Source organism: Leucopleurus acutus, assembly GCF_964270905.1.
Source record: "Leucopleurus acutus genome assembly, chromosome: 3".
Classification (NCBI taxonomy): Eukaryota; Metazoa; Chordata; class Mammalia; order Artiodactyla; family Delphinidae; genus Leucopleurus; species Leucopleurus acutus.
The window spans coordinates 162,182,102-162,203,001 of NC_139145.1; the positions used below are offsets into that span (position 1 = coordinate 162,182,102).

At 43.7% G+C, this 20,900-nt stretch overlaps 1 protein-coding gene across 3 annotated transcripts in view; it reads left to right on the plus strand.

The window, feature by feature from the left end:
* RETREG1 (reticulophagy regulator 1) overlaps positions 1-20,900 on the plus strand; it is a gene marked incomplete at its 5' end in the record, with an annotated part of 122,908 nt that overhangs the window by 71,797 nt on the left and 30,211 nt on the right. The window contains one exon of one of the 3 annotated variants that reach the window (XM_082836921.1): positions 13,413-13,821. The exons of the other annotated variants lie outside the window; for them this stretch is intronic. Within the exon in view, the coding sequence (XP_082693047.1) occupies positions 13,787-13,821 (35 nt within the window). Of the gene's footprint in view, positions 1-13,412; positions 13,822-20,900 lie in introns of those variants that run through there. 3 annotated transcript variants of the gene reach the window in all.

Genomic DNA, 20,900 nt, shown 5'->3' on the forward strand with positions numbered 1-20,900 from the left:
GGGGTCTTAAGGGGCTGGAGGAGGGGTCGTGGAAGAGGGCAGGGTGGGCAGAGTTAGTGGCTGGACCAATCTGGGCAACAAAATCAATCATAGAGCACTGGATTATAACCCAAACCCTAAGTCCTTACAAGTCCACAGAAGTCCTTATTGATGTAAATGACTGAATAGATAAGTCACTGAGGGAAGGAGGAGAGACAAGGCTTCCTGACAGAAGAATTCTGAGTAATATAAGTTGCAACCCCTGCATTCAGCAGGTGGACCTGTGTCCCTGGGCACCACCATTTCCCCCCACCCTCCGCCCTGCCCAGAATGAGGGTTGGACTTAGATTTGCTTTCAAAGACTAGAGTATGGAAAGGGAAAAGTAATAACTTTGCCATGGAGAAACCTGGCCAACACTAGGAATCCAAGTCATCAAGTGACCATCACCAGGGAGGAGCCATGTGGGTCTCAGGGAACCCTGGGTGTGATGAGAAGGGCCTTTCTCCTCCATGGTTGTCTTCCCCCAAACCTGTAACGTCAGTCTAATCATGAGAAAAACATCAAATCCAAACGGAGGGCATTCTACCTGATATCTACAGAATACGCCTCAAAACTGTCAAGGTAGGAAACCAAGGGGAGACGGAGCAACTCTCACAGACCACGGAGACTAGGGAGGTGTCACGACTGAAAGCACCACGATGCCCCGGATGGGATCCTGGAAGAGGAAAAGGACGTTAGTGAAAGTGACTACAAAGTCTGGAGTTTAGTTCATAGTAATCTACCAATGTTGGCTTTTAGTTTTGACAGATGTGCCGTGGTAACGAAAGATGTTAACCCTGGGGGAAACTAAATGAGGGGTATACAGGAGCTCTGTGTACTGTCTTTGCAACTCTTCTGTAAATCTCAAATCATTGCCAAATAAAAAGGTTATTACGAGAAGACAAGATTGTTAAGCTTATAGGAGAGAGGTGCTGGGTGCCCGAGGAAGCCCCTCCTGAGGGGTTATTGGGGAGGCAGGAGGTCACAGGTTAACCCCGTCTCAGTGCCTGGTTTCTTGACTAAGGCTCTTCAGGGGTCACATTTCAGATTTGTTTCACTGTTTTGTTTTGTTTTTTTAATTCTTTATTGGAGTATAATTGCTTTACAATGGTGTGTTAGTTTCTGCTTTATAACAAAGTGAATCAGCTATACATATACATATGTCCCCATATCCCCTCCCTCTTGCGTCTCCCTCCCTCCCACCCTCCTTATCCCACCCCTCCAGGCGGTCACAAAGCACCGAGCTGATCTCCCTGTGCTATGCGGCTGCTTCCCACTAGCTATCTATTTTACATATGGTAGTGTATATATGTCCATGCCACTCTCTCACTTTGTCACAGCTTACCCTTCCCCCTCCCCATATCCTCAAGTCCATTCTCTAGTAGGTCTGTGTCTTTATTCCTGCCTTACCCCTAGGTTCTTCATGACATTTTTTTCCCTTAAATTCCATATATATGTGTTAGCATACGGTATTTGTCTTCCTCTTTCTGACTTACTTCACTCTGTATGACAGACTCTAGGTCCATCCACCTCATTACAGATAGCTCAACTTCGTTTCTTTTTATGGCTGAGTAATATTCCATTGTATATATGTGCCACATCTTCTTTATCCATTCATCCGATGATGGACACTTAGGTTGTTTCCATCTCCGGGCTGTTGTAAATAGAGCTGCAAAGAACATTTTGGTACATGACTCTTTTTGAATTATGGTTTTCTCAGGGTATATGCCCAGTAGTGGGATTGCTGGGTCATATGGTAGTTCTATTTATAGTTTTTTAAGGAACCTCCATACTGTTCTCCATAGTGGCTGAACCAATTCACATTCCCACCAGCAGTGCAAGAGGGTTCTCTTTTCTCCACACCCTCTCCAGCATTTATTGTTTCTAGATTTTTTGATGATGGCCATTCTGACTGGTGTGATGTGATATCTCATTGCAGTTTTGATTTGCATTTCTCTAATGATTAATGATGTTGAGCATTCTTTCATGTGTTTGTTGGCAATCTGTATATCTTCTTTGGAGAAATGTCTCTTTAAGTCTTCTGCCCATTTTTGGATTGGGTTGTTTGTTTTTTTGTTATTGAGCTGCTTATAAATTTTGGAGAAAGCTCATTGCTTTTTGCTAGTCATTGAAAGGGTTTTACTCATGCCTACTAGAAATGAACTCACTCATGGTCACCTTCAGATTGCTACCCGTATCTTATTTGGAACCTTGAGGTGGCCTGCAGGAGACACACCATGTTTCTGAGAGGCTGGGTTTATTATCAGACAGTCAGACAGTGGTCGAGGCGGTATGGAGATGCTGGCCCACCACGCCACTGGAGGCAGCTGCCTGGCTGCAAGAAGCAGTTACAGGTCTCTGAAGTGAAGGCTTTCTTCTTTCCCACCAATCCAGGCCAGCAGACGCCCAGCTTTTCCCATAGCAAATGCTTCTAAAGAGGCTAGTTCCTTTTCAGAAATGCCTGGAGCCTGTCGGATATTAGCAAGCTCTGGAGCACTTTCCCGGAAACACCGTTGCCTGGGAGGGGGCGGCCCTTTCAGTGTCTGAGATCTCTCATCCCTACCCAAGGCCGGGTCAGCAGGTGGAACTCATCCAGCCAAGGCCACAGGGGTGTCAGATGACGCATGGCCAAATGGGACTGGAAAGAGGCTTTCTGGTACCCTCAAAGCTAATAATGATTAACTATTATGAGGCTGTGGAGCTGGACAGTCTCCATTTCAGTTTGGCTTCTCCACAAAATCCTGGGTAAATGTATAGCTAAGAAGCATTTTATCAGGTGCTATTTAAGGAATGAAAAATACTTTTTAATACTGACGTAAGCAACACCTGATAAGGAAGATTAACAGATAACAAAAGTATTGTGTAATCCTTAAACATAAGTTGCAATTGCCCTCTGTTTTGCATTGTAGTTTTAAGTGCAAGAGATAAGGTTTGGTTTGAGCTGTGTGCCGCTCTTGTTGGAGCCACTCCCGTCTCTACCGGACACAAAGACCTCTGTCTCTATGAATTGTGGCCTTAGAAATGTTCCATTTCTTTCTGCTCACTGAGAGCAGTGGGACCTGCCAGAGTTCTTTCTCTCCTGTGGCTATTTGTTCTGACTTTCTTGGAACCAAAGATTCTCTGTCAAGGACCTTCACCCCTGAAGTACACATAGAGCCTTAAAAGAGAGCTTTCAATAACCAAGCAAGCAAGATTATTCAGAAACAAGATTCTTCTTCTTCAGGATTATTCTGTGGAGGGAAGCTTGAACTAATAGTGACATTTGGCACCATTGGGAATTTGATTTCTACCAGTCTCTCTACTCCTGCAGTTTTGTAGACCTTTTTTTTTGGGGGGGGGGAGGGGTTTGGGAAGGAAGGGAGGGAGAAGAGAGAAAGAAAGAACCCCTCTTGATACAGAAGCACATCCACAGTTTTCTAAGGAGAGAAGCCATGAGGCAGTTAAGTGGGAATGAAACTAGTCCCTGGTGACCAACAGGTCCTCAGAGAGGGGGTCACAGACAAGAGTTTGTAGAGACCCTGTTCAGCGCAGTGAAATGGGTCTTGGTAAACACAGGACACACAAATGCAAACCAGGCCAGTGATGCACGCTGGTGTGACTCAGGAGGTCCCGGCACCTGCGGGTTTCCTGGAGTCCTCTTCTCCTCGCTTCCTTAAACAGTTGCCCGACAGCCTCTTCTTCCTCTCCTGGTTTCCCGAGGCTACTCCTGTGCCCCTTCCCGCTGCGAAACAAGGACCTACTGTATAGCACAGGGAACTGTATTCAATCTTGTCATGTATATGTATAACTGAATGACTTTGCCGTACACCTGAAAGTAACACAACATTGTAAATCAACTCGACTTCAATAAAGAAAAATATTTTATTTAAATGTTAGGACATCAAATATACGCCACAGAGACCAGCATGACAAAGACGCAGCTGGTACAGGGTCCACCTCTTGGAAGCTGTTGAGTCTTTCATGGTGCTCCCTGCCGGCCTCCCTGCCCCCCAGTTTCTCTCCACTCCTTTCCCCCCTCCTCCCCTTTGGACGTTTGCTGACTCTTCTCCCATATTCTGATCTTTCCACTCCTGGATGCTGGCTTCTTCAGCATCCTTGGGGCACCTGCACCCACAAGTGTCCAAACCACACTTTCCAGACAGCTTCGCTCCAACAATATCTACTTTAGGAAGGGACACGGTTCGACCCAAGACGACAGGTCAGACAATGGGTACAGCATGGACTGGACTTGGAAGGGTGTGAGAGGCACTCCCTGGCTAAACTGAATGGTCTATGGCACAGATCTGGCTCCAGTTGTGACTCCCTGCTGAGACCATAACAAATTATGTGATAATCAAAACAACAATCTAGCTCACATTAGCAAAATGGAAGTTCTGACAAATAGGGGGAAAAACATGGTAATATATTGGGTTATCTTACAATTGATGACCTAAACAGGTATACTGATGAGAGTGAAAGGGGTCTGTTATTAAGTATACCAGGACAAGAGGTGAAACTGGGGACTGTCCCAGGCTGGGAAGTAGGGTGTCTACAGTGGTACCTCCAGCAAAAGGAAGGAGAAGGTTGACCAGAAAGCTAGAGGATGGGACTTCAGAAGGTCTGTGCGTTGGTTGTAGAGTGCCAGCTATGTTTGGATGAAAAGAAATTTGAGGAAAACACTTCGTAACTCTAAGCTTAAAAAAGATAAAAGGATAAAGAGAATAACTGGGTTGCTTCTGTTCTAATTATTAGAGAAGAGACGGAGAAAAAAAATTCCCACTTTTTCTTCCTAGCCATCCAGATGATCCCGGTCACAGTTTTCCAACTGTAACTTGTGCAGCTCTGGGCTTCCAAGGATCCGATTCAAGGGCTGCCTTTGTGCAGGACTGAGGCCACTTCTCAGTGCCCTGCTCCCATTTAAACCTGAATAAGTCTTTTGGGTTGTTGTATCTTTTATATACTGAGGTTTGTCATAACATAGCATTTAGGAAAAATAAGTTTTTATTGCTTGGAAAGCCACCAATCTAGGACAAGTCTCAATATGATTCCACCAACCAGAAAGCAAGAGAGAGGGACCGTCTCTCTCAGTGTAGCACATCATGATTATTCATCACATCATCTCTACCGAATGGCATCATGCACATCATTTACATATATAATCATTTGAACCTTTTATTTCTTTTTAATCTAAGGAAAAAAAGATGTCCTTTTCCACTTTGCTCCAGAAATACACTGGCTTTGATACTAATTTATACCCTTATTCCACTTTTGCAAAGTGCATAGTATATACTCTGAATTTTCATGGGAAACAAATTGTGTATTGGCAACACCGGAAGTCTTCAGTGGGATATGAAAGAAGTGGAGAAGGGGAATTCTTATCCTCTCGAGTCAGTGGGTAGAGGGAGGGCTTGCTTCTGGTTTCTTTCTCTCATTCTTTCAACCAACACGTTTTTTTCTGAGTGGTCAAATCCTTGAAGGTAGGAGCTCTTCCTGGTCTGGTTTGAGGGAAAAATCCTGAAGACCCAAATGAAAGAATAGGGATTTTTTTTTCCTTTAGTGACAGGAAACCCCAGAAAAAATTTTCCCCTTCCATTTAAAAGTAACCTTTTTTTCTTTTTCATATTTTAAGAACATTTTCTTTGCGTACCGAAAGAGCAATTTGTATTTGTTGCTGAAAAATACAGACAGGCAAAAATAATAAAATAGAAACTATTCATTGTTTTCTTAAGCCAGAAAAGAAAACCACAATCAATACCTCAGTGTAGGTCCTTTGAAACACTTTTCCTTTCTCTCCTCTCCCTCCCCTCCCCCCTTCCCCTTGTCCTCCTGGTTTCCCTTTCTTCATCCATATCTTTGTTGAGGTATTTTCATCAATATGTAAATGTATATTTTTACATCAATGGGATATTATACATTTTGTTTTCTAGTCTCTCTTTAAAGTTGACCATATTATGGAAAGCTTTTCATAATAATCTCATCCTTTTTAGCATAGGTTTCATGGCACCATAATTTAATTAATCCCTTGTTGATGGGATTGTTTTGGTTTTTTTGTAATTACAAAGAATGCTGACATTTATTTTATCTCTACATGTTTTTATTTTGCATATGATTTATGAAGCACATACAGTATTTACAGGTCATATTTGTTCATTGGAAATATATGTGCATATAATGTATAAACGCACAGTGTATTTGGACAGTGTGTCCTGCTAGGGGTGCTTTATCACAAGGATTTGGTGGCCCCTAGCCTAGGCAACAGGTGATGCTGGACTGATTGAAGACAGTAATCACAGAAGGCACAGTCTCAAGGGTGGTTACAAGTACAGCTCAGGGTGTTAGGGTTGATGGCACTTGGTGAGAATCTTCTCTGGCTGGTGAGCGAGAGGGAAGAACGAATATAATTCCCATGTTTTTGCCTCAGTTGGCCATTTGGAACCTTTTTTCACTTTACTGATGTAACTAATATTGACTACTAGTATCACCCTAAAATAATATGGTGTGTGCTGTTCTAGGAGCTGGCTCTACCATGCTTTGTAGTATTGTTGGGAAACAATAATGAACAAGAAGAGAAGGTCCCTGCGTATCTCCTAGTGGGAAGGAGGGAGGGGTTCCCACAGCTGACATGTCAGCAAGTAGTGAAGATACATTGGGATGTTGCTAAATTCATTGAAGAAAATGCTTCAGAAAAATGGGATTGAGAATGATATGGAGAATTATTTTTCCAAAGAAAGAAAATGAAGAGAAGAAATAGGAAAGGATAAGGGAGAGCAGGTTACTGAGAGTTGGTGGGTCCTCTTTGGGCTCGTTTTGGGAGATGCTTTTGGGACTTCCAGGTATTAAAAGAGAAACTGAGGCATATTAAAAATTTTAAGAGTTTATTTGAGCAAAAATCAATTTGAAACTTGTGGCACCAACCAGAAGTGGTCAGGATGCTCCACTGACAGGAGCTGGGGACGAGACTTTTTTATTTATTTATTTTTTAAAATTTATTTTTGGCTGCATTGGGTCTTCGTTGCTGCACCCGGGCTTTCTCTAGCTGCGGCGAGCGGGGGCTACTCTTCGTTGCGGTGCGCGGGCTTCTCATTGCGGTGGCTTCTGTTGTTGCAGAGCACGGGCTCTAGGCACGTGGGCTTCAGTAGTTGTGGCACGTGGGCTCAGTAGTTGTGGCTCGCGGGCTCTAGAGCACAGGCTCAGTAGTTGTGGCACACGGGCTTAGTTGCTCCGTGGCATGTGGGATCTTCCCGGACCGGGGCTCAAACCCATGCCCCCTGCATTGGCAGGTGGATTCTTAACCACTGTGCCACCAGGGATGTCCGGGATGAGACTTTAATAGAGAAGATGCGGAAGCAAAGCAAGGAACTCATCTGATTGGCTGTAGCCCGAGCGGTTGCCCTTATTTGGGAAACCCTGGTTGGATGCTTGTGGTTGGTTGTCCTTATGTTTCGGTTTCTGAACCTTGAGGCATTTGTAGGCTTAGGTTTTGGTTTGCTTATGTTGGCTTCGAAGGAATTAGAACCACCTCCATCTAATGCCCTCCCTATTTAATTAATTTAACACAGGTTAAGATGTCTAGTATTCAGCGTTGTATGGGTACATTTTTAACAGCTGGCTCGGGGTGAGTACGGGATAGCAGCTGACTTGTAGCATTTGCCAGTTTTCATGCTGTGGCTGGTTGCAGACTAGCCCCTTCACAGCACTGAACGTGGAGTGGAAAGAGGTGGTAAGAGTTTTCATGAGCGAGTCAGAGGCAGCTCTGGTGCACCTCAGCTAGTGGGTGACAGAAATACAGAGCCGCCTCGACTTACAACGGGGTTACATCCCGATAAACCCAGTATAAGTTGAAAATGTCGTTAAGTCAAAAATGCATTTAATACACCTACGCTACTGAACATCACAGGTTAGCCCAGCCTACCTTAAACATGCTCAGAACACTTCTGTGAGCCTACAAGCGGGCAGCATCATCTAACACGAAGCCTATTTTATAATAAAGTGTTGACTATCTCATGTAATGTATTGAACACTGTACTGAAAGTGAAGAACAGAATGGCTGCCTGGGTACAGAGTGGTCGTAAGTGTGTGGATTATTGATTCTTGTCATCACAGGGCTGACCAGGAGCTGAGGCTCGCTGCCACTGGCCAGCATCACGAGAGAGTGTCGCACCGCATCTTGCCCAGGAAAAGATCAAAATTCAAAATCCCAAGGGCAGTTTCTACTGAATGTGTATCACTTTCACACCATCATAATGTGGAAAAGTTGTAAGTCGGGCACTGTCTGTATAGGTTTGGAATTCTGGAGAGTGTGTGACTAGCAATACAGATTTGGGCGTGGAGGTCAGAGTTAACATTCTGGGAATAGAGAGATTTCCTAGAGAGATTGTATAGCATGAAAAGGAAGGTGGTCAATGTTGGAACGCCAGGACTGTGCTCTCAAATAGTGGTCCCGCCCCCCACCAGCCCACGAGCAGCATATTGGAAGCAAGTTCATGACCCATCCCAGACCAGTGGAAGTAGAGAGTGGCTGAGGTTGGGAACCACTACTCTGTGTTGTTTCAGGTTTGGGAAGGCTGGCCCTAGAGATCACCAACGCTTAAGACTGAAGAGTCAGTTAAGACTGAAGAGAGACACTTAGATAGACCAAGAAGGACAGTTGAGAGGAGTGGGGCTGGGCACAGAAAGTGGAGTCTTGGAGCCCAGGGTGGAGACAGTGTCAAGATAAAGGGAAGCGGGCAGCCATGTAGGGCCCCACGAGGTCAGGGCAGATTAGATGGAAAGTAGACATCAGCTGCATTCGAAGAGCATTGTCAGGGCCATGGTAGGGGCAGAAGGTAGGCTGTAATTGGCAAGGAGTGAGTTGAACATAGACCCCTGGTTAGGACCTTGGGCTGTAAAGGTCAGACAGAGGTTTGGGACTAGAAGAACATGTATGGTCAGTGGTGGGGTTTCTGGAAAAGGCCTGCATATGTTTGTGGGCTGAAGGAAAAGGTAGAATTTGGGAGGTCAGGAACTGGCAAGAACAGGCTGGGATGCCTGGTGGTTTAAACCAGAGATGAGAGGAGGGAAGGGAATCAAGAACTTGGGATGCAGCCTGGCCTTGAAGAAATTACTCATGGGCTCTTGTCTTCGGAGGCCAAAGGGAAGCAAGGGTGGAAGAGGATTTTGGATGGAGAAAAGCGGAGGCCAAGATATAGAGGGAGAAGATACTCAATGGACTCTTCTCGGTATCCATTAACTGTCCTGTTAATTGCCTTCTGTAATTTGTACCCCTTTCCCTTCTGACTAAAAGTGATTCTGGAAATGTTTTTGAAACAATTGGTAAGATTGTGTTAGCCAGTGAGCTCTCAAAGGAACTTCTGTTTTATGTCAAATTTAGGCCAGTTTCGGCAGAAAAGTAGAAAATTGAAGCTCTAGAGCTATACAGGCCAGTGGAAACAGAATGCAGGCTACATATATAATTGTATATTTCTAGCAGCCATGTTTAGAAAAAGTAAACAGAAAGAAGTGAAATTAATTTTAATAATACATTTTGTTTAACCAGTGTATCCCAAATATTATTATTTCAACATGTTATCAATATAAAAATTGGTAATGAGATATTTTACAGTCTTTTTTCCTATTCCATCCTAAAATTCCCAACTAGCCACATTTTAAGTGCTCAATAACCAGGTGCTGCTGGGGGCTACCATACCAGACAGTGACCCTCTGAAGGGGCCATACAGTTTGTAACACTGAGTGCTAGTTTAAAAAAAATTAAAATATGCCTTGTTCTTAGGAGGTGACAAAGACTCTCTCTTTGACCAAACTAGTCAGGCTCCTCTGAGAGCTCTTTTCCACCTAGGCCCTGCCCTTGGGTATGTCCTCAGGAACCCAGTTTTAGCAAGAAATTTGTCAAGTCAGTTTATCGAGAATCCTCCGCCCTTGATATTTGATCACCCTTAATATCTAACCAAATCCCTCATGTCTCACCATCCCCTAGGTAATAGCTGATCACCCTGGCCTAACTTCAGCAAGAATTCTGTTAGGTCAAGGAGTTAACCTACCCCTCTTAATAATTTTCTCTCCACTAACGAACCCCACCCATTTCTTAGCCATTCATGCTAATATTGCCCTGTAACCTGCAATAGAGGGAGGGTCCCTCATCTTGTCTCTGAAAGTTCCAGAGCCTCAGTCACCGCTGCCGTAGGAGAGATGGAAATAAACAAAACTCTTAGGCCGATGATTGTGTGAAGAGAAAAAAGGGCATTAAGAGAAGTGGACATTTAGCTTTGAAATGGCAGTTATCTTCTTAGGCCATAATACTAATTAAAACTGCAAGAGAAAATAGAAATGTTCACTTAAAATGTGCTACTAAAATTAAATGCGTACAAAGCTTGAAAGAGTATGGGTATAAGAGAACGTAAACCGCGTACGTGTCTGGCCGTATGTATGCACTTTTGCCAGAACGAGTGGGTTCTGCTCTCGGTTCGGCTGGAGGGATGAAAAGAGCCCTCCGCTCCTGCACTGGAGGCTGTTCCTGGCTCTGTCCCCAGCAGGTCACCTAACTTTGCTGGGCCCCCGTTTCAGCGTCTGAAAATCTTGGATGGCTTTCGTGGCCCTCAGGGTCTTTCCCACGGCTCTATTCCGTGAGTCCTTAAACTTGGGATGCCCAGTGGGTTTCTGGTCAGGGATGATGAGGGAACCCTTGGCACCCTAAACCCCCCGCCGGACCGAAGGTGTCACTGGAGCAAGGAAGCCACCCACTGTGTCCTACACCTGGCTTTTGTTTTCTGTGCCATCCTGTTTTCCCTCCTTGTCCTTGGGAATTTCAGAAGTTAACACAAACATATCTAAAGGGGAATTTATGGTTGGAGCAAGTAATTTTAAAATGCATGAAGACGTGCTTAAAGGAAGTTTTTTTTTTTTTTTTTTTTTTTTTTTTGCGGTACGCGGGCCTCTCACTGTTGTGGCCTCTCCCGTTGGAGAGCACAGGCTCCAGACGCGCAGGCTCAGCGGCCATGGCTCACGGGCCTAGCCGCTCCGCGGCATGTGGGATCATCCCTGACTGGGGCACGAACCCGCGTCCCCTGCATCGGCAGGCGGACTCTCAACCACTGCGCCACCAGGGAAGCCCTAAAGGAAGTATTTTTAAAGGAAATATTTTATGGTAGTAATGGGTAATTCATCTCTCACACCGATCAGTTAATTGTCCTTTAAAATTGAGAGGCAGGTTTCAGGGATACAGTAGTCTGGTCTGTAGTCATCAGCAGCTAAGTTCAACAACAGCGGTACTCAGATATTCAAGAAGTAGTATAAGAGAAGCTTAAAAGAACAAAAAAGGTAAAATTAGTGGGATAGGATTGTTCGAACTGAGAATTAGATCATAGAATTAGCATTGTTGTTGGTCAAGTGAAATAGAGGTGGTAGAATATTCTCATGGATAATATTTTCAGCGTCTCAACTTTTCACTCCATTAGGCCTGGAATTTCTAGCAAGACAGCACATTGCTCCAATCCTGAGAGGCTCGGGCACACCCTGATCTTCAGAACTCTGCTTATGACTGTTTTCTTTCAAGGTCAACAGTATTTGAGTTACATGTTTGAGTATCTGCAGCAACTTACTCTTAGACTTTGAAGTCTAGAACTTTAGCTCTTGTGTGGAATATTAAAGAATTGTCGCGAATTGCGACAGGCATGTGCTACAAAATAGCTAACAGTGCCTCAGAGAAAGATAATATTTGTTTAGACTCTTCAATTTTTTAATGCTCCAGAAATCACTTTAACACATATAAATGTAAAGTATATATTGAATATAGAGATATTGCTAGGATTAGCTATTACTAATCTTGTGACAATGGAGCACACATTTTAAAAAGAAAAGTGGAAGGGTAAGCTGGGACAAAGTGAGAGAGTGGCATGGACATATGTACACTACCAAATGTAAAATCGATAGCTAGTGGGAAGCAGCCGCATAGCACAGGGAGATCAGCTCGGTGCTTTGTGACCACCTACAGGGGTGGAATGGGAGGGAGACGCAAGAGGGAGGATATAAGGGGATATATGTATATGTATAGCTGATTCACTTTGTTATAATGCAGAAACTAACACACCATTGTAAAGCAACTATACTGCAATAAAGATGTTAAAAAAAGTGTATTGTTTCTTTTTTTAATGTTTTTATTTTTTATTACTTTTAATTTTTATTGGAGTATAGTTGATTTGGAATGTTCTGTCAGTCTCAGGTGTACAGCAAAGTGAATCAGTTATACATATACATCTATCCACTCTTTTTTAGATTCTTTTCCCATACTACTTTACAGAGTATTCAGTTGAGTTCCCTGTGCTATACAGTAGGTTCTTATTAGTTATCTATGTTTTATATAGTAGTGTGTATATGTCAGTTCCAATCTCCCAATTTATCCCTCCTCCGCCCCCTCCTTTCCCCTTTGGTAACCATAAGTTTGTTTTCTACATCTGTGACTCTATTTCTATTTTGTAAATAAGTTCATTTGTACCATTTTTTAAGATTCCACATATAAGCAATATCATATGACGTTTGTCTTTCTCTGTCTGACGTACTTCACTCAGTATGACAATCTCTAGGTCCATCCAAGTCGCTGCAAATGGCATTATTTTGTTCTTTTTTATGGCTGAGTAATATTCCATTGTATATATGTACCACATCTTCTTTATCCATTCATCTGTTGATGGACATTTAAGTTGCTTCCATGTCCTGGCTATTGTAAATAGTACTGCAATGAACATTGGGGTGCATGTATCTAAGAAAAGTATATTGTTTCTTAATAATTAGATCTTGCTTACAGCCTTACTTGACTTTCCCAATCAGGAAAAAAAAAAAAAAGATTTCAAGTTTTTCTGCAAAGTTTTCAGGTTATATTCCTAAAGGGATCTCAGTAATGTTTCGTCCAGCTTTTTTGAAAGCAAGAAGTGAAGCGATTTTCGTCCTGCTATTAGAAGTTGCAGGGAATGAGGGTACCTGGTGATTGATGACTCATTCATAATGATGGGCCAAGCTATCAGAACATCTGAGGCCCACAGCTCGGCCACATTCCAATGTCAGGCTGGTCGCTGATGACAGAGGGAAGTCCCTCGGAAGAAACCGTGTCGCCCAGAGGAACACATGGGCTCATATCTGTGTGCTCACTTCAGAGTGGAGACATCTAGATGACCCAAAGGAAGATTTTCTAACACAATTGTTTGTTGGCATTTTCCCCCTTTTTGCTGAGTGGCTAAGCATTTCCAGAACAAACAAACCTCTCAGCTCTCGCGGTCCTGCCCACTTTGCTCTCCACCCTCCAGCCCCTCCTGTGAGCTGGAGACCTGATAGCCCAGGCTGAAGTTTCAAGCTCACCGCCCTTCGGGGGTGCCTTGTCACGCCAGGAGAAAGCAGGAAATAGAAAGGGTAGGCTGGCTTAGGTGAGGTCATCCCGGTAAAGGTTAATAGCTGGGTGGTGACACCTCCTCACAGGCCTGGAGCGAACAAGCGGGGCAGCTGAGCAGCGCTTGATCCCAGCTGTCTGTCACGGTCCTGGGAGTAAGAGGTGACCTATTTATTTTTAGCAGGGGACAGTCATAATAACCCGGCTCCTAGCTTCATTCAAGGCAGGCCGGGGCTTCGGAAGTTTGTAAACACCTACTTTCTGGGTAGGGGAGGAGTGCTTTACTCCAAAAAGAAAAGAACTTGACTACTGGGGTTTTCCCCGCCTGGTAGTCATTGTTAGCGTGGAGAAGAAACTATCGTAGCACAAAAGTGCGGCAGCCTTCTCCACTTCGTTATTATTTTCAAAGGGCAGAAATGCCTGAAGGTGAGGACTTTGGATCAGGCAAAAGGTAATTATGATCCACATTTACTTTTTCTTGAGTCTATTTCATTTGCTGGTTATCTTTCTAAAAACTACTGTGACTAATTTAAAAGGTAGTTGAAATTAAAATTTAAAAAGGAGTGCAGTCCCTTAATTCCAGGAAATAGAATTTTCTTTAGCGTGAAGAGAGAGACATAAAATGAACTGAATATACCCGTAGAAACATATGCCAATAAGTGTTTTTCTTGAGTGTGGAAGTGGCGGCCCGAAATTATCAAAAAGTGTTTCTTCCTACACCTTGTAAAGTCTACTTGAGTTTTTTGATGTTTGATTTTTAACTTCAGATGGTAGTTGTTAGAAATCTAAGCTAGTAAACATTTTGTAAATTGCTTGCATTTTAAAGACCTGAACATTTCTAAAGGTTAATAATTAGACCAATATACCCGTTTTGGTATTACAATACTTTTTTTTACCATAGATCTTATCTTTGAAAATGTGATCATTGGGCCCCCATATGCAGTACATTAACTGTATTAATGTTTTATTAATATCTGGCTCTAAGAAAGGGGGATAGAGATGGGAAAGGAAGCAGGAAGTTATTTCTATTAATATGAGCACAACTTGTGTCCGTATTGGAAGTTTCCATTTCTGGCCCCATTGCTGTGTTAACAAAATTTATATAAATCGGTGTCATTGGAATTCTAATTAGGGCCATTGAAATTCAGATATGAAGATGTAGAAAGAAGGTTGTTTAAAAAAAGGACAAGACGGGGCTTCCCTGGTGGCGCAGTGGTTGAGAAGTCCTCCTGCCGATGGATGCAGGGGACGCAGGTTCGTGCCCTGGTCCGGGAGGATCCCACGTGCCGCGGAGCGGCTGGGCCGGTGAGCCATGGCCGCTGAGCCTGCGCGTCCGGAGCCTGTGCTCCGCAACGGGAGAGAAAAAAAAGGACAAGAGGTTATTGCCAATTTTATTGTCAAAGAAAGTGGAAACTGGTAACTCTCTAGGAACAGGAATACCACAATATTTTTTTGTCCTTGTATAAGCATTCCTTTTCAGCCATGGTTGTATGGTGTGTTTGTGTGTGTGTGTGTGTGTTGACTATAATCAGTTGTAATCATGTCCTTAAAAGCTACCTTTCTCTAGTTTTCTAGTTTTCATTTTCTTCCAGATTCCTTCCCCATCCATCAAAGGGGACGTTAAGTTCACATTTAATTGAATAATGAAAGAACTTTCTATATAAAATGAGACATTAAATCAAGTGCTTGAAGATGACATTTACACAAGTGCCTAGATCTAGGACACGGACTCATTAAATAGTTGAGAAAACACTTGCAGAGAATTTTAGATGTCAGTCTTGGTTTGAGATGATGGGTGATCTCCCAGTATTGTGTGTATCCCCCTCATGACATTTGAACATTTCTGAAAGCAGGACTTTCTCTTTTTCACTTTCCATCATGGCATTCCCGCCAACTCTCTGCATAGAATTTTGCACAGAATAGGCACTTTTATAAATACTTGTGAATGGAAAGTGTTTATAAACCATTTTAACACCTGAAGTAAGTATCTAGGGGGCCTGATCATTTTAGAGACTGAAGGGAGAGACTTGGCAGACGTGTCATAAGGGTTGCCTTAATGAAATGGAACATTCCCACAATTAAATTAAATCATAATTAATTGTGGATAATTATAAATATTTTGAACAAGTAGTTTATGATGTAAACTAAACAAACAAAAGTTTTTTTCTAAGAATGTTTTACCGGTTACAAGATAAACAGACAAGAAGGAGAATAAATAAATAAGTAAATACACACACACACACACACACACACACACACACACACACACACTATACACATATCTAATAATAATTATTATTACCAAAGACTAATAACTTGCTGAAAGTGGGAAATGCCCTCTCACTCCTTTGACGTAGGCTACCCCGCCTCCCCTTTTTTGTTCTGATGAGATAACTCCCAGCTCTCAACAGCTGGTAGTTTTCTATGGAGTATATTTTGCTGCATACATTTGTTTGTTTGTTTCCATATCTGTGCAGAAAGTTAGAAAGGGCACCCCATACGGGGGGAACATTTAGAGCCAGGCTAAAAGTAAAATATTACATTTGAGAGGGAGTTTTCCTCTTGCTACATCTGAGATTACGTGCCGTTGGACATGTCCTTTGGTGCCACATCTAAAAGAGGAATAACTATTATTATAAGCCTCGAATCTGCTGGCCAAATGTGTTTTTCAAGCTTGATTGCAGGCGGTTCTGGGTGAGTGCCACATTCAGGCTTCTTCCTGTTACTTTAGTCCCATTTTGGAATTTGCTGAATCAGATTGCTCTGTAATGGGCAGTGAGCAAAATCTGAAATTAATCAGTGGAAAGCAAATGACGGGAGGCTTCGTTAGGGTATCCGGGTGCGTGCTTAGGGCACCTCACGGACTGGCTGCTTCGTGTGCCGTGGTCCAGTGGCCCCGACGCACCGTTTCATATTCACCAAGTGGACGAACGTGAAGACAGCTGCCTGGGGGGCCGGGGGAGGCGGAGGAGAGACCCTCCTTCTTGCTGTTTATCTTGTTGCCAGTAATAAACGCTCTTGGTAAGAACCTCCAAAGACTCCGCGCCAGTGCCATGGTCAGGAGGTGAGGGAGAGGGTGTGAGAGAATGCGGTTCTGACGCCGGGAAAGGAGGGCAGAAAGCCAAGCAGGAAGCATCGGGTGCCAAAGAAGAAGGAAGAAAGTAGGGGCCGCGACCGGGGAGGCAGACAGGATCAAGAAATACGAGGAGAATCATCCCCTGGCCAGGGGCCTGGCTCCCTTGGTTTCTCATCCCGCCTCCCACCTCATTTTGGACCCCACCTGGGATGCAGCAGGTGGGCCCTGGGATGTCTTCAGTAGCCCGATGTGCGGTGGTGGGGGGATGGGGACAGGTGAAACATTGTCTAGCCCAGCTGCCTTGAAGCGGGTGGACCCCAGGCTACCTGGACTTAGGAGACCGTTACCCAAGGACAGTGTGCAGTTTTAGCATTTAAGAAGCAAAATGTTGGCTGCTAATGCAGGGCTCTCTGAAGCTTGTTATTTGACGTCTCATATAACATAGTAAAGATACAGAAGTTTGAAAAAGGTCACTGAGTCTCTAAAACTAACTCTGTAACAGCAGTCTGGGCTGCTCTGCCCTGCCCTGGAGTGGAGAGGTTGCCCTGTATTTGGGCTCTGGATATACGAAGGGCTGTTGTATTTAAGAAAACCAAAGCTCTTTAAAAGCACAGTAGCCATGGGGCTTCCCTGGTGGCACAGTGGTTGGGAATCCGCCTGCCAGTGCAGGGGACACGGGTTCGAGCCCTGGTTCAGGAAGATCCCACATGCTGCAGAGCAGCTAGGCCCGTGCGCCACAACTACTGAGCCTGCGCTCTAGAGCCTGCGCACCTAGAGCTGGTGCTCCAAGACGAGAGAGGCCACCGCAATAAGAGGCCTGCACACGGCGATGAAGAGTAGCCCCCGCTCACCGCAACTAAAAAGAAGGCCTGCGCGCAGCAACGAGGACCCAACGCAGGCAAAAATAAATGAATTAAAAAAAAATGTATTTCCATTAAAATTAAAAAAAAAACAACACAGTAGCCTTTGTAGTATTTGGAAATGGCATTAGCAATCGCACTGAATTATAGTCTTGGAGGGTTTAAAAGAAATTGATTTAAATATATTCTTTAATCCAGATGTTTTAATGATTCAGGTTGGCCTGATTATAGGCTTAATTTCACTTTGTGGGTGAAGCCTATGCTTTGATAATACTATTTCTTTCATATATAGAGTGAGGCTAAGAAGATCCTCACAAAGAAGTCTGACCAGCACGCCCCAGCTCAAGCTTTGTGTGTCGGGACGTTCGGTCGAGATGATGGGTTCCCACAAACAAGCGTATTTCAGCTTTCATAGGCCTGCAGAGTCCTTATGCTGCCGTTGGTTTTGAAATAGGCACAGAGAGGCGAAGTGAATAAGTAAGCCTGTGCAGACAGACACGTGTATCGTTATACGGTGGCGATGCAGGAGGTGGGCTCGACGACACCCAGAAAGGTCAGTGTGGTCAGCACACAAGGAGTTGGGAGAGGCTGGCTGGAGGTGAGTGGGGGAGGTGTATGGGGACCCGTCATTGGGCCTTGCAGGCAGTGGTGTGTTGGTAAATGGCTAGCAACCAGCTCTCTGCTCTTTGGCATTCGTTGATTTCTGTGGTGTAAATACATCACTGTGGTCAATTTCAGGCCACCCACATGAGGTCAGTGAAAGCCGGGTTCAGAAGATATGGGAAAAACTGGTTCTTGCAAACCCACAGGGGTCAGCCCCAGAACCCAAGTGACGTGGACTGGTGCAAGAGTTTGTGTTTAATTCTAAGTGTGCTCCATCTTCTTCATTTATGTATCCCTAAGGCATACTAGACATTCGGGAAAGGTTTGTCGAAGGAATGAATGATTTCTTTTTCTTCCACCCTCTAATATGGTCATGGAAAAATCTCTCTCAGGCATAGACAGTGTTTACCACTTTTGAAATCCTACTTTGATCCAGGTGGGCTAATATTTGAAATTGATTAAGAGCATGGAGAATAACACAGTCTATCCTTGTTGCAAGAGAGTGTGTTTAGTGTGAGATATCTTAATCACCAGTTAACAAGCAACGTGCTTTCCAAACCCTTGTGGCTCCCCAGCAAACTTCTGGTAATCAAGCCCTGTTAAAGCTCATTTCTATTTTATCAACACAGGGTGACTAATTCTTTGCCATCCCTAAAATGTGAGGAAAGTGTCTTTGCTTCCCAAAGCCAAAGGAGGGCTGCAGCTGCTGTGTGGTGGGCCACGGAGAGGTCTGTCCCAGGGCTGCCAAGAGAAGCTGTCCCTGACAGAGGGACAGCCCACTCATGCAGGCTGCCCTACTCCCAGCCTTTGGTCTCTTCGTGGGCAAATCCATGTCTGGATCCACTTGGTGTCTCCTCATTATGGAAATCTGAGTCCCACAGAAGGTATGTGAGGCCACAGGCTTGCTTACCTGAGGGTCAAATCTCATACACAATGGTGTTTTCCCACTAAAAGGTGTTATGACTGTCCATTGGGAGAAACAAAAATAGTGTAGAGAAAAATGAATATAAAGAAGAAAGGATCAAAATAAATAAAATAAAATTCAAGGAAAAAAAAAAAGAAGAAGACAGGATCAATTGTAATCTTACTACCCTAAAGAAAGGATTATTATGTCTTGTCTTCTAGTACTTCTTTGGGCAAATTTTCTTGGCAATGTTACAATAATTATATATGATACATACAATTTTGTGTGCTGCTTTTTCTTCTTATAAGCATTTCCCAGTGGCATTAAACATTTAGGGAGCATTTTTATTTTAGTTTAGTTTGTTTTATTTTATTTTACTTTTTTATTTTATTTTATTTTTTTATTTTATTTTATTCTGACCACGCCCTGTGGCATGTGGGATCTTAGTTTCCCAGCCGGGGATCAAACTTGCGCCCCCTGCATTGGAAGCATGGCGTCCTAACCACTGGGCCGCCAGCGGAGTCCCCTGGGGAGCATTTTTAATGCCTACAAAATATGCTATCCTTCGGATTTTTCCACCTATATTACTATTACTCTATGATTCCAGATGGTTTTGCCACTTTAATTTTTCTCATTAGGGAAATCATTGCCTCAAAGGGTATGAGGTATGAGCTGGTAGTTTCCTAAGGCCTGGGTTCAGAAACTGGCCAAGCATCATTTCCGCCATGTCCTGTTGCTCAAGCAGAGAAAGAATACAGATTTGAGGGGAGAGGACATGAACCCCTTTTTTCCTGAAGAACGTCAATGAATTTTGGGGCTTTATTTTAAAACTACTAGAGAGGGGGGCTTCCCTGGTGGTCGAGTGGTTGAGAAACCACCTGCCAATGCAGGGGACACAGGTCCGAGCCCTGGTCCGGGTGGATTCCACATGCCACAGAGCAACTAAGCCCGTGTGCCACAACTACTGAGCCTGCGCTCTAGAGCCCGCGAGCCACAACTACTGAAGCCCACGCACCTAGAGCCCGTACTCCGCAACAAGAGAAGCCACCGCGGTGAGAAACCTGCACGCAGCAGCGAAGACCCAACGCAGACAAAAATAAATTAATTGAGAAAATAAATAAATAAGTAAAACTACTAGAGAGAGAAAAAAATGTTTACTATTTGTTTTTATAAAATTTTATCACATCGTTTGGAAGGATAATGATGGTAAAACTTACCATCTGGCTCCTTCTCCTGTTTTTAAAAAAACTTGCAGACCATTGCCATCTCTTCCTAACAGAGGAATGCTCCAGGGGTCTTGATGAATATACTTATTTATATAGAATAACTTCCTAGTTAGTTGAAGCTCACGTCTTTAGGCATAAACACCTAACTATTTTAACTATCCTGTAGAGTGACTGCAGACATGGTCTGTGGAATGATGCAAAGCTGTTTCCAATCCTGGCTGCAAATCCCAACCTCACCATTGACTAGCTGGGTGGCCTCTCTGAATTTCATTTTGTTATCAATAAAATGGGGATAATAATACTTCCTTTATAGGTTTGTCCCATAGATTAAATATGGTATTCCACATTAAATATTTAGCTTAGTGAATGGCTCATAGTAAGTCCTCAAAAAATAGTTAATAATAATACTTACATAAGTTATACACTTCCTTAAGCAGCACAGAATATATGATAATACAGAAGATATTCAGTATGTGCAGTCCATCCACTCTCTAGATGGTGGGCTCAACCACGGGTGCGTACAGAGTTGGTGCATTCCTGGTTGGTTTGGTCTAGATGGTCTGTTTGGAGAGGGCCACAAGGGGTGTGTGTTTGGTTCACATTGTTTTGATCCTTCCTGTAATTGATTTAACCCAAGTGAGCATGGGTGTCATGCCAGTGACGTGTGTTGAGTCAAAGTATTTACTCCTTCTCTGGGGAACAAGGATGTCTGCCCAGTGCATCCGACAGTGAGCTGAGTACCCACAGCAGGGAGTTCACGGCACATGTTGTCTCTTGTCTAATTGGTTTGTTTTAAGCGTATGGGCACCGTGAATCTTCTAAATGATCATGTTTCTATGTCTGATTTAGCCATTTGGAGGT